Source organism: Lycorma delicatula, chromosome 13, assembly GCF_047948215.1.
Source record: "Lycorma delicatula isolate Av1 chromosome 13, ASM4794821v1, whole genome shotgun sequence".
Taxonomy (NCBI): domain Eukaryota; kingdom Metazoa; phylum Arthropoda; class Insecta; order Hemiptera; family Fulgoridae; genus Lycorma; species Lycorma delicatula.
In genome coordinates this window covers 9,826,544-9,841,651 of record NC_134467.1, presented here as the reverse complement: position 1 = coordinate 9,841,651, position 15,108 = coordinate 9,826,544, and the positions used below count along the sequence as shown (strand labels likewise).

At 32.0% G+C, this 15,108-nt stretch overlaps 1 protein-coding gene across 6 annotated transcripts in view; it reads right to left on the bottom strand.

Moving 5' to 3' along the window:
* Window positions 1-15,108, bottom strand: part of LOC142333968 (uncharacterized) — a 111,156-nt gene that overhangs the window by 54,588 nt on the left and 41,460 nt on the right. For 4 of the 6 annotated variants that reach the window (XM_075381623.1, XM_075381628.1, XM_075381624.1 and 1 more), the window contains exons 2-3: window positions 12,293-12,445; window positions 11,352-11,501 (exon numbers count right to left, since the gene is read on the bottom strand). In XM_075381623.1, coding sequence (XP_075237738.1) covers window positions 11,352-11,501; window positions 12,293-12,442 — 300 coding nt within the window. In that variant the 5' untranslated portion in view covers window positions 12,443-12,445. The other 2 variants (XM_075381622.1, XM_075381626.1) reach the window with 2 other exon arrangements.

Sequence of the window (15,108 nt, the reverse complement as noted above, 5' to 3'; positions counted from 1 at the left end):
CCGGCCACAGCTCCTTCAGAGCGTACTTGTTTGCAAGACACAGAACAGATAGTACAGAGTGTCGGTACTGCAATGAAACAGAAACATCATCTTTTCCTGTAGTAGATGGGAGAAGGAAAGATGTGAGTGCACACCAGTAACAGGGCAAATTAATCCTGACAATGTAATGTGAAGCGACCGATTTGCAGCTGTGGCTAATTTTGTCTGTAGAGTGTTACAACAGAAAGAAAATGATGAGGCAAGAAGAGTTAGATGACAAGCGAGTTGAATATACAACAGAACCCTGGCAGCCAGGTCAGGTGTCGCAAGGGAGTGAAAGACAGCCCCTCATGCAGTTGCCGCTCGTTTGTGTTTACATGCATGGGTGGTAGATGAAGCGAGGGGACTCCAGTAGCCTCTGAGCAAGTTGCAAGTGAAACCAATGTCCAAAAGGAAGGTAAATAGCGATGTAGGGTGTGAATATTAGCTAAAGTGAGTACAGTTGGTAGAAGTCATTATATTATCTAGATGATTGATTAAACTATAGTTAATTAGAGCAAGCAGTGAACTAAAACAGCCCAAGAAGAAACAGTCAGAATAATGTAGCTTCAGAAGCAGCGTCAAGAGCCAGAAGGTGAGGCGGTGAGGGACAGCCTTCAGTGGAGTCGCCATCTGTCCACGCTTGTGCAGGTGGGGGCAGCGATGAAGCTACAGGACTGCTAAGCCCCCCTATCTTGTCACCCCCCGGTGTTGTGATATACTTAATTGCAAAAACAACCACCCAGCTCTGGGTGGAAAGGAACAGTGAAACCGGAGTTTTAGTCGGCGATAGGGTGCAGGCATTCATAGGCTCTATAACATCTAGCCGAACCCATGTGAGTCCAACACTCCTCCACCACGTGGGGGTACATAAATGGTATTTCTCCACAACATCGATTAAAAAAAAATATATATATACTTAAATATATAAAAAAATGGTAGGCGACATTTAATTTAAATAGGCATACAATTTTTCAAATTCTAAAAAAAAGTTCATAGCCATCAATAGTCAATAGTCATCAAGCCAATGGTTTTTTTAATGGACCCTTTTACTCACCTAGTACAATAGGAATGTGTGCACACCTTGCAGAGCTTGTTCAAGTAAGAACTGAGGCAAGCAACTTTGGATCTTCGTAATGACATTAAGCTAAAATAATACGTATCAGGTAAGAACTTTTGTATTGCACTACTGAGAGGTTTTCATTCTTAAAAGAGTAGCTTGCAGGACAGAATCATTTTTCAGTTACCATATATCTTTGCGAATCATTTTTGACAATAAATATTATAATATTAAAATGTATCAAATAATATCAAAGTATCAAAATGTGTCAGAAGACATAAAATATAGATCTCAACTCGCTGATGAGCATCCTGTTGAGTGTTTACGAACAGAATATCATCATACTGATCTAATAATTATGAGGCACTGGTCAATGAAATGGAATGTCAAATATCACATTGATTTTTAGATTGATATTATTTATATAAATACATATATATATTTAATATAATATGAACTTTGTAAACATTCATTTAGCGCAAAAATTTAAACAATAGTTTTTATGAATTTTAATAGTAAAAATTAAAGATAGAAACAGATATCAATTTGTGCATATGTAAACATAAAATTGCTTTGATAAGATATGTAGTACCTGCTCTGCCAGTATTTCAAAATATATTGATATAATAAAATTCAAATTTTTCCCCCATCTCTTTATGGGGATTTGATTAAGATAAAATACTATTAGAAAGTATCTTAGCTATCAAAGTTGAATTAAATTATGTGAAGAAATCTACTTACAAGTTTTCAACAATGGCCTTTTTTTATGTTTTTAGCTTAAAGAAAAACAAACCAACATACTTGGCGTTTATAGACCTAGAAAAGGCATTCGATAACGTAGACTGGAATAAAATGTTCAGCATTTTAAAAAAATTAGGGTTCAAATACAGAGATAGAACAATTGCTAATATGTACAGGAACCAAACAGCAACAGTAACAATTGAAGAACATAAGAAAGAAGCCGTAATAAGAAAGGGAGTCCGACAAGGATGTTCTCTATCTCCGTTACTTTTTAATCTTTACATGGAACTAGCAGTTAATGATGTTAAAGAACAATTTAGATTCGGAGAAACAGTACAAGGTGAAAAGATAAAGATGCTACGATTTGCTGATGATATAGTAATTCTAGCCGAGAATAAAAAGGATTTAGAAGAAACAATGAACGGCATAGATGAAGTCTTACGCAAGAACTATCGCATGAAAATAAACAAGAACAAAACAAAAGTAATGAAATGTAGTAGAAATAACAAAGATGGACCACTGAATGTGAAAATAGGAGGAGAAAAGATTATGGAGGTAGAAGAATTTTGTTATTTGGGAAGTAGAATTACTAAAGATGGACGAAGCAGGAGCGATATAAAATGCCGAATAGCACAAGCTAAACGAGCCTTCAGTAAGAAATATAATTTGTTTACATCAAAAATTAATTTAAATGTCAGGAGTATCTGAGAAGAAAAGGTTAGAAGCTTTTGAAATGTGGTGCTATAGGAGAATGTTAAAAATCAGATGGGTGGATAAAGTGACAAATGAGGAGGTATTGCGGCAAATAGATGAAGAAAGAAGCATTTGGAAAAATATAGTTAAAAGAAGAGACAGACTTATAGGCCACATACTAAGGCATCCTGGAATAGTCGCTTTAATTTTGGAAGGACAAGTAGAAGGGAAAAATTGTGTAGGCAGGCCACGTTTGGAATATGTAAAACAAATTGTTAGTGATGTAGGATGTAGAGGGTATACTGAAATGAAACGACTAACACTAGATAGGGAATCTTGGAGAGCTGCATCAAACCAGTGAAATGACTGAAGACAAAAAAAAAAAAAAATAGCTTAACATTATTTTATAAATAAATATTACTTTTCCGACAAATATGGCTAGAACAGCTATATTGAAAGGTGAAGTAAAATGATCATGTCAAAGATAGGGTATTGGGTTTTTTTCTGTAAATTTGTACGTTTTAGGGTCAAAAAACACAATATATGTATGTATCGTACAACTTATTCTAAAGTCAAGGCGTTTTAAAAATTTTAATAAAAATACACAGGTTTTTTAATATTTTTTTTTTTGTATCGCATTCTGTGAAATGGACAATTATTTTTTAAAACATTATGTTTTTTAGTCAAGTAACCAGAGCCTGGTAAAGCCAATCACATCGTACATACAATAAGAGTGGCAGTAGCTGTATTTGTTGGGCTGCCATGCCATATACTGCCTGCACTTTTGATATTCACATGAAGATTACACACACACACCAAAAATCAAGTAGAGGTAAGAAAAATTCTAAAAATAATAAATTACATTTAACTCAATTTGAACCTTTAAACTCAAAATTTAACAGAATTCTTTCTTAGTGCTCACTTACATTGTAAGAAAGACATGTATACAAATTTCCTTAATTTCAAATTAATCTTCATCAAGTATTTTTAGAAGTTTTTTATAAATGACTCTCATGCTATTTTATAATTATAGATATATTTGGATACAGTTTTTAATATTCTTTCACAATTACTTCTAATATACTCTTAACTTAATGAACATCTTAGTAACAATGTCTTAAACTTGTAGTTTTCATTTGTTATGTATTAATAATAGGAAGTCTAAAAAGTAATGAATGTTTTGCACACTATATAGTTTAATGTCCTAAATCTCAGGGTATATGAGTTGCAGTGAGTCAGGCCGAATGTTATTTGACAGCTGGCAGTTGAAGCTACTAGATGTGCAAAAAATGTTGCAATTCTTATACTTGGACGTAAGGTATTGTGCTATGAAAATCAGTGGATGTTCAGCAAAACTGATGAGATCTTACAATTTTATTTCGATAAAGATGCAAATGCTGCGCAGAACCGTGAAGAAACTTGTGCTGTTTATGGGCAAGATATGTCATCAAACACAACAGCCAAAAGATTGTTCAGTCGCTTTTGTTTTGGAAATTGTTATGTCCAAGATGCTCCTTGCAGTCGAAGACCAACAACAAAATCACAGAAAAAGTGAGTGATATTCTGGTAAAAGTCTAGCCATGCGAGCCTTCATGACATTGTCAGTGGCCTAACACCCATCACCAAACACTGTTAGTCCAATCAGAGAAAGCTGGTTACAAAAAGAAGCTTGACATTTGAGTACCACATGATCTGACTGAGAAAACTTTACTCAATTGAATTTCTATTTGTGAATCTCTACTGAAACGTAATAAAACTGAGCCATTTCTGAAGCCAGATGATCATCAGTGATGAAAAGTGGATAACCTAAGAACACAATGGTGAAAAAGATTGTGACTGAAGCAAGGAGAAACTCCATAGTCTGTGACAAAGCCCATACTGATGGCCAGGAAGATTATGTTGTGTTAGGTGTAACTGGAAGGCCATCGTGTCTCACAGTCTGGTGCTACCAAGCAGTATGATAGACTCAAACCTGTACTGTTGGCATTTAGTGTGACTGCACTCATCAATAAAAAAAAAAAACGGCCAGAATTAGTAAATAGAAAGGATGTCATACACCATACTGATAACCGCCAGAAAGCGACATCTTTAACAACCTATCAACAATTGCAAGAACTTGACTGGGAGATTTTGATGCGTCTATCATATAGCCTGGACCTACACCGGTAGCATAGCACTTGTTTCAGTCTCTGCAATAATTCCCGGAATGGTGTTAAATTAGTTTCAAAAAAGGCCTTTGAAAACCTTGTAACTCAATTTTAAGAACGGAAAACTTAGAAGTTCTATAGTGTAGGATTTATGGTGTTGACAGAAAAATGGAAGAAGGTTATCAAAAAATATGGTCCAGGTAGTCTCAAAATGTAATTTTTCAAAAACAATAAATGTATTCTACATTTTGGATTCCAAAGGCTCAGTACTTTTTAGACAACCGGAAATAAAGAAAATACGAATTATGTAATATGCAAGTTATTTCAAAGCTTTATTAACAGAATGTACATATATAACATAAATGGTTCCAAATGATTTTGTTTATAAACTAATTAGTTTAGAGTAGTATATACAATAATGTAAAAAGAAAAAACTAGCCACAAACTGCAAAGATCCTATAACAGAGACAATTTATACCACTTTGTAACCTAATTTGACTTTTCAGTAAAACTTTCTAGATAAAAATTACAAATGAAATTTTCTAACCCGTATGAATAGAGATGTCTTTTTAAATGTCTTTTTGTCCCTGTGACAAAATGTTTTCTTACAAAAATTACAAGTAAATTTCTTCTCACCATTATGAACAGAGAGATGTGTTTTTAAATTAGAGCTTTCATTAAAAGTTTTTTTACAAAACTTTCTCATTTGTATTAGTAGAGATATGTGTTTTTAACTTACTGCGTCGAATAAACGTTTTTTTAGAAAAATTATATTTTAAGTTTTTTTTTACAACATGAATAGATAAGTGTGACTATAATATAGATCTCCGAGTGAAAGACTCCTGACAAAGAACACATGTGTGAATAGGAAGATGAAAAGATATAACATTCCTTTCTTTAACACGTTTTTCTGTAATTTGCAAGCACTTTTTTTAAAAGAAAAACTGTTAAAATCATCATATTCTTCATCGATGACATTATCACAAATGCAATCATATTTTAATTTATTGCAAACCACACAATTTGATGTCTGTAAACTACTTTCAGTAATTCTTTCCTCCACATCTTTCTTCAATAAGATAAAAAAAAAATGTAACTGTTAAGTTAAAAATGTATCGGAATTGACAAATCTACAAATTGACAACTTTATACTTTAATATTAAATATCTTATGTTCATATTTAAGGAAGCACAATATATTTGTTTCAAAGTAGCAAAAATAGAAATTTCATTAGTACAAACAGTTAAAATATAAGGAACAAAATTTAACAATCCCCAAACTACATGCTACATAGCATACAAACTAAAACTGGTCTGACAACAGACAATTTTATAATGGCAAATAAAAAAAAAAAATTACTGTAGTTTAGTTCTGTTAATATTAACTGAAAATAGAAACCTGGCAATAAGTGTAAATATTTTCCAAACTCATCCCCAGATAAAGATATTGGTCATTACATTTGTTCTTAAAAAATCAAACAAGAGTAATAAGATCGGTTTATCATTTTTATTAGATTTTCATCCGCTGGAAGAACTGAATGAAATGAAAAATAAGAGAAAATAGGTTTAGTACTGGATGGGTGAATCAAGTTAATAATGAAAGAGTCATATACTGAAGATCCAAAATTATATTAATTGATCATGAAAATGGGGCGTGAAATGTTAGAAGTCAAAAAGGTTGGTAAGTTAGAAAACTAAAGAGGAAAATGGATAGGATAAATGTAGATGTAGTAGGAATTAGCGAGGTTCGATGGGAAGAGGAAAAACGACGTCTGGTCTGGTGATTTTAGAATAATTGACTCAGCTTCAAATAATGGGCAGGCAGGAGTAGGTTTCGTAATGAACAAGAAGATAGGGAAGAGAGTAGAGTATTTCAAAATGCAAAGCGATAGAATCATTGTAATAAGGACAAAATCAAAACTTAAACCGACAACGATTGTTAATGTCTATATGTCTACAAGCGCCCATGATGATGATGATGATGATGTAGTGTATATGAAGAAAGGAAAAGGCAAGGAAGGAAATATAGTTGGTGAATACGGGCTGGGCAAAAGGAATGAAAGAGGGGACTGACTTATAGAGTTTTGCACAAAGTATAATTTAGTAATTGCCAACATTCAGTTTAAAAATCATAGTAGAAGAAAATACACATGGAAAAAGCCAGACGATACTGCAAGGTATCAGATAGAATCTATCATGTTTAAGCAAAGATTTAAAAATCAACTCGCTAACTGCAAAACTTACCCTGGAGCAGACATTGATAACGACCATAATTTAGTGATAATGAAATGTAGATTGGGGTTTAAAAGCCTGAAGAAAAGGTGTCAGATGAATCGGTGGAATTTAGAGAAGGTTGAGGAAGAGGAGGTAAAGAATTTTTGAAAAGGACATCGCAAGAGGTCTCAGTAAAAAATATAAGGCAGGAAATGTAGAATAATGGGTAAACTTGAATAGGAAATTCTTAAATCAGCAGAAGCTGAACTTAGGTGGAAAAAGAGAACTGGTAAAAATCCTTGGGTTTTAGACGATATATTGCAACTGATGGATGAACGTAGAAAATATAAGAATGCTAGTGATGAAGAAAGTAAAAGAAACTATCGACAATTAAGAAATACAACAAACAGTAAGTGCAAACTAGCGAAAGAAGAGTGGATTAAACAAACGTATTCAGAAGAACACAGATTTATAATACGAAAGGTAAAGTCGATAGGTGAGTGGAATATATCGAAGAGTTATACAGCGGAAAATGGTGTTATGGATTATACAAACTGGTGTGTAATATTTATGAAAAAGGGGAATTTCCGTCAGACTTCAAAAAAAGTGTTATAGTCATGATACCAAAGAAAGCAGGGGCAGATAAATGTGAAGAATACAGAACAATTAGTTTAACTAGTCATGCATCAAAAATCTTAATTAGAATTCTATACAGAAGAATTGAGAGGAGAGTGGAAGAAGTGTTAGGAGAAGACCAATTTGGTTTCAGGAAAAGTATAGGGACAAGGGAAGCAATTTTAGGATGAAAGAAGAAGAGGATGAAAGGGGAGAAACAATACTGAGATCTGAATTTAAGAAAGCATTAAAAGATTTGAATGGCACAAAGGCTACTGGAATAGGCTATTTACCTGTAGAATTACTGCGCAGTGCAGGTGAGGAAGCGATTGATAGATTATACAAACTGGTGTGTAATATTTATGCAAAAGGGGAAGTTCCGTCAGACTTCAAAAAAAGTGTTATAGTCATGATACCAAAGAAACCAGGAGCAGATAAATGTGAAGAATACAGAACAATTAGCTTAACTGGTTATGCACCAAAAATCTTAACAAGAATTCTGTACAGAAGAATTGAGAGGAGTGTGGAAGAAGTGTTAGAAGACCAGTTGGTTTCAGGAAAAGTATAGGGACAAGTGACGTAATTTTAGGCTTCAGATTACTAGTAGAAGAAGATTAAAGAAAAATAAACCAACATACTTGGAATTTATAGACCTAAAAAAGCCATTCGATAATGTAAACTGGAATAAAATGTTCCGCAATTTAAAAAATTAGGGTTCAAATACAGATAGAAGAATGACTGCTAACATTTACAGGAACCAAACAGCAACAATGATAATGGAAGAACATAAGAAATAAGCTTTAATAAGAAAGGGAGTCTGACAAGGATTTTCCCTATCCCCGTTACATTTTAATCTTTACATGAAACTAGCAATTAATGATGTTAAAGAACAATTTAGATCTGGAGTAGCAGTACAAGGTGAAAATATAAAGATGCTATGATTTGTTGATGATATAGTAATTCTAGCTCAGAATAAAAAGGACTTAGAAGAAACAATGAACGGCACGGATGAAGTCCTATGCAAGAACTACCACAAGAAAATAAACAACAAAACGAAAGAAATGAAATGTAGTAGAAATAACGAAGATGGACCACTGAGTGTGAAAATAGGAGGAGAAAAGATTATGGAGGTAGAAGAATTTTGTTATTTGGAAAGTAGAATTACAAAGATTGACAAAGCAGGAGCGACATAAAATGCCGAATAGCACAGGCGAAACATGCCTTCAGTCAGAAATATAATTTGTTTACATTAAAAATTGATATAAATTACAGGAAAAGATTTTTTATAGTATACATTTGGAGTGTTGCTTTATATGGAAGTGAAACTTTGATGATCAGAGTATCTGAGATAAAAGATTAGAAGCTTTTGAAATGGGGTGCTATAGGAGAATGTTAAAAATCAAATGGGTGGATAAAGTGACAAATGAAGAGGTGTTGCGGCAAATAGATGAAGAAAGAAGAATTTGGAAAAATATAGCTAAAAGAAGAGACAGACTTATAGGCCTCATATTAAGACAACCTGGAATAGTTGCTTTAATATTGGACGTACAGGTAGAAGGAAAAAATTGTGTAGGCAGACAACATTTGGAATATGTAAAACAAATTGTTAGGGATGTAGGATGTAGGGGGTATACTGAAATGAAACTACTAGCACTACAAAGGGAAACTTGGAGAGCTACATCAGACCAGTCAAGTGACTAAAGACAAAAAAAAAGTGAACATCACTTCGAGTCAATTGTGGATTTGTTGTAGTATCAAAGCTACAGTTCATTGTGTCAAGGTTTGGGAAAAACTCTTGCACAATTTTGGCCAGACAATGTGATAAAACAATACAATAGCATCTTAGCATGTAATTTAACACCTGAGATCCAAATTCAATACCACATCATTTAGAAAAAATTAGTAGATTATGAAGTTACTTATTTTTCTTCAACAATCAATATTGATCAAATTTCGAGTAATGATGAAAGGATCTCTTTATAAATAAATTATATAAATTTCTTTGCTAAGATCTCTAAAATTGGTTAAGAGGGCAAATCAATCACTACGTTGATTGCGTTTTAAAGAAGGAGAGAGAATTTTTTTCACCCTTACAACTCACACAAAGCACTCACGCATTTTTTCACAGCTATTTTAGTGACAAAATTTTGAGTAACATGATTAGCATCTTTGTAGACAAAATATTCAGAAGTTATCACATTCTTTAAATTAAATTCATTGCTACCATCTAACTTGAAAATATACCATTCTAAAGCGCGAGCTCTAACAGGAAGTTCATAATCCAGTGTATTCGAAAAGTATCTACACACCTACATAAAAATGATTATAGGTTGAGGGATTTTATTCTGTGTTAATATGAATAATGTTTTCTACAAAGGTTTGTAATTCTGTATTGAATGCAGTTAGCTTCCATGACCCGATCAGGATGTTGTGACAAGAATATGTGTCAACTAAAGAAGATACGAATCTTTCTTGTCACTGTTTGTTCATTGTATTTAAATGATTGAGGCTGTCTTTCCATGTGCACACTGAACAGTGAATATTTCTCATTTAATACATCTTCATAAGCATAATGGGTATATACAGACAATGAAAGATTAGTATTTTATTAGATTTCCAGGTACACTGGTTCCTAATCGATATGGCGTAAGAACACTAATCGAAGACTTTGGGGAGATTGGATCAGTAAAGAAATATGAGTGAAGTGGTAGACCATAAGTACTCGATGAAGACGTATCGACTACTATGTGATGTAGTCTTAACAAATCCGTGCAAAAGTTAGCTTAACAGAAAAACAGCTGCAACAAGGCAATTTGTAATAAGCTCAGTCTTGTCCCATATAAAGCGATTCAAAAGTTATTGGCCAGAGACTGTGCAAAGAGAATTCAATACTGGGAATGGTTTCAACAGTTTCTAGTGGATGTTTGTGAGCTGCCAACTATTTAAGCACAAATTTAATTTATACTACCATTTAAATATGAATTCAATTCTCTGTGAAAAGAAACTCTAAGAAATTAACCTTGTTTTGAGAAAGCTGATACTTTGCTAAAAAATAGTAGCATTTCAATATATTCTACTAATTTTCAGATTTATATCATGCAATAGTCATATTTCTATTGAATAATCATTTTATTATAATTACAGATTATAATTTAATACACATGAAAAAAGATTCCAATCCATGAGTACTGAAAAACGCTAGAGAAATGGCATAAAACCACATTAAAAAATCCCAAGGAACCCTCAGAAAACTCATAAATACCACACTAAAAACTATACAAGAAGTACAGATTTTGGAATAGTAGGCTCATGGCTGTTACCAAAGACCAATAGGAATGGTATTAAGAAGTACAATATTTCTTACGTTTATTGATTTTATGGATGTTTCATAGCAATAATGCAACATGCTGTCTGTTGGGAGGTAAACAAACAATTTTTTCTGGCTGTGCCACATTTACAGTATCATAAGAGACACAATGAAGTAGTTTCTCTGAGGACAATAATGTTCTTTATAAAACTGGTTTCTGTGAAAAGATTATAAATTTACTTGCAAGAATATATAAGCTGCATTTCAGTAGGTTTGTTATGTGATGAGAAACAGCATATTTTGACACTATAAAGATAGAAACAAGAAACCTCATATAAAATCTCACTCGGAATGGTTATTCTTTATCAAAAGCCACGAGTTTTCGTAGCTTTTGGAGTGACGTGTGACTTCTCAATCCTACAAATACTGTTTTATCATTTCACATACACTTTGGTATCACTTTTTTTAAGATTTTAATCAAAATAACAAATTATTAGATATTATTTAGAATGCTAAATATTAGGTAAACCATCAAATAGTAAATGAAAATATCTTACTTGTCTAGATGTTGTCAGTTTATCATCTATCATAGCAACAGGAGCAATCAAATGTACTGTTCGCTCTGTTTCATGCTTGATTTCTTGTTTAATACTGGAAGATAATGGATCTTCATCAAGAAATGAACTATCAGTTTGTGCATCCATACTCTGCAGCAAAATATAAAGTAATAATAATAATAATTTATTATCTTTATATAATTAACATCTATTAATAATATATCTATTTTTCTTACAATTATAAAATAAATTGATTTTCATAGAAATAACTCATCCGTGTGAGTACATCTACAATAATATTCAACTGGAATTTGCAGTATATAATCACACATGATAGTGCAAGAAAAGGGAAATATTGGAGGCATTGGCATTAAATTAATAGATCAATAGAAAAATGTTTGCACAATCTAAATTGTTTGGTAAAAGAAACAGGTTGCTGGTGCAAATATAAAGAAGCACATCAACCTTGTTTGGAAACAAAAATTGCAGTGACATAGAATAAGGATTATTGGAACCTATAACAAAGTTTCTTGTAACTAAACATGCTTCATAAAGGCAAGGATAGCTTTGTACTCTTTTAAACATTTATATAAACAATGTTAAATGTGGGTATAAAATTAATATGTTAGTCACCTTTGTTTAAGGCATGAGGCATCTGCTCACTGTATTTTATTTGTTACGTATTGTTGTACAAAATTTATCTACCATAAAATGTTAGATGCAATTTGTTAAACAAAGCTATTTAACCCACTATACTCCACTAATAAATGTTTTTTACACTATAAATGAAAATATCTCTTGTCAGACATGAATGCTCAATAATATGTGGGCTAAAAACAGTAAAAAAAAAATATCTTTACGAACAGAAAAATTGAAAAGTCTTACAATAACTAGCTTTTATGTTTTTCACTTAAGCCAAAATAAAGAAGAAAATAGGTTACTTGTTTAAAAATTGTCAATTTATCATCATCAGTCTTGGCAAGATGTACAAACGAATATTCTTGTTGTCCAGTTTCATGCATGTCTTCTTTTTTAATGGGCAAGGATAATGGATTTTCTTCCAAAACTGAGTCGTTAGTTTGTGCATCCATACTCTGCAAAAAAAATATAAAAATATATTAATATCCTACTACAAAAGTGTGACTTAAAATAAGCATGTTAAATGAAATATTACTGAAACATAACATCTGATGAAGTCAAGAGCTTGGAACTACATATATTGTTAAAGATAATTTAAGATATGTTATGTATAAAACTGGGTTTTAAAGCACTAAAATGCATCAGTTATGTATGGAAATGATTTGCTATACATATAATTTATATTTATAACTAACACCACATGAAAACCAGAGTTTTATGGTATAACTGAATTTCTAAATCTCCAAAAAATCTTTATGAGTAGGCAATAACAGTAGAGGTGATGGTTTTTTATTACCTATATTGATACAATTTTTTGCAAAAGAAAACCTAAATATAGACTATATGCTATGTATATAGACTATGATGCTAAATTAAACAAGGATTATTGCATGTTTTTAAAGTACTAGTGGAAGTCAATTCAGTTGTATTAAAAACAAAAATTTAATTTTTATACAATCAAAAAATTGTCAGAAGAAAAACATAATTAATGAGTTAAGAAGCCAGTAACATAAAATAAGGATATATAACATGAACTATTAGAAGAACGCGAGTCAAAAGTGAGTGTCCTAACCTGACCCTAGTTATAACTTTGTCACATTAGACATGAAAACTTGTAAAACTGCAGACTCTCATATGCCATTATCAACCAAACCAACCATTAATAAACACATTACAGATTTTTGCATGAAATATTCAGGAGCAGCATTCGATTAACTTAACATCTAAATTTATTACAGTGTTTCTGGTAAAGCCAGACTGCATTAATTTTCTGTGGTACAAAGAAGCCATTGTGGAAAAGTTAAAAATTTAACATAAAAATATGAGATTATCTCTTCTTATAGAAAGTTTATGAGAACCTTCTACAACTACCTTTTACAGAATTGAACAATCACAAGTACATCAAATTTAATCAAAAATATAATTTATATGTAGGATATGATTTCAACTGAAAAAACACAAGCACATCGAAATCTGCCTATTGCCATAAATATGTTTAATGTTTTAATTATACTTGTTTGAGAATACTTCAAACTATTTCGCCTACAGAATAATTCTGAATATCTCTCTCTTGGTGTTCACGACTAATTTCCCGTTTGCTAATGCTCTGACTCCGTCCCGGGTGAGCTTCCGTAATTTCACAAAAAGTAACATAGCGATTTCTTACCTTCTGGGTATCCAAATATGATTAATTATTAAATCTCTTATTATACAGTTTACTATATTATATTTAGTTATATTAATATACTTACGACACGTAAATAATACATACATCTTTCACTCTGTAAAAATAATTTTAATGACTACCAAACACCACACAGATCACAGAATAGATTTCATATATATATATATATATATATATATAACCGAGGGTGTAAACAGTGACAGCACATGGTAGGAATGCATATCAGTTATACTACTGTGCTATTGGGGTGTTCGTAATCATACACCACAGTCTACAATATATGTACAAATAATGAAATAAGTTGCCGAGTTAGTAACCACCATGGATTCTCAAAACTTCTACTGAACAAACGTGTGAGGAACCAATAAGTTCCTCTCACCATCAATATCATTCTGAATATCTGTCTGTTGTTCACGACTAATTTCCTATTTTCCAACAGGTCGGTTATCACTCGGACCCATTATTTCACAAAAAAATAACTAAACTTTTCTAACCTTCTTTTTTTCTAATATATTCAATAGGTTACTACGTCTAGGTTACTAGGTTAATTACTACGTCATTTTTAGTTTTTGTTGTATCGCATCAATTCGATTTATCGATGTATGTAGATTATCGATGTAACTTTTGGAGCCAGTCAATAAAATCTGTTTTCAGTATTCTATTCAATTTTCACTTTTGTCTTTGTTATTTATGTTTTAATTAATAAATATTTTTCTACAATTTGAATACGCGTGTCTTTAATTAAATAGAGACATAAAACGTTGCTACGAGGAGTAATATTTGTGTACAAAAAAAGTAAAAAAAAAAGCTTATTGTTTTTACACGTTCAAACATATTTGAGTCAAACTATCGACATTAAATACATGAATAAAAGTTTAATTGAATAACACTTAATAATTTGAATAATATTTATTTTATACTGTTAAAAATGATTGAAATATTCGTCATATAAAACAAGTTCATAGAATATATTTTGAGTATGTTTGTTCCATTAATTCTTCGGATGACGATTTAATAGGCAGGAAGTTACCGGCGGCTTGTGAAAGCATATATATGATACAAACAATTTTATTTTATTATAGTCCATTTTATCAAAAATTTTGTTTTGTTTATGAATATGAACAACAATATTCACTGTTTGAAATATCCGTCTTCAAAAATCCGTGTATATAATTATACATTTAAATATATATTTTAATGTTTGTGTGGGGGGAAGATAGCATGATTTGTAAGGTCCTCCCTGTAATCTCATGCAAACTAACAGTAACAGCTCGCCTCCTTAATAACATGTTGAACTACAGAATGTTCCACGTTATCATGGGATCCGATATAAGCTCACCCAGGAAACTCAAGCGACCTGCCACAAGGATCGGTACTTGTGCCTCTCATTTCAGCTTCTGTGTTGCAGACATGCCAGAGACAAGATCTAAAATG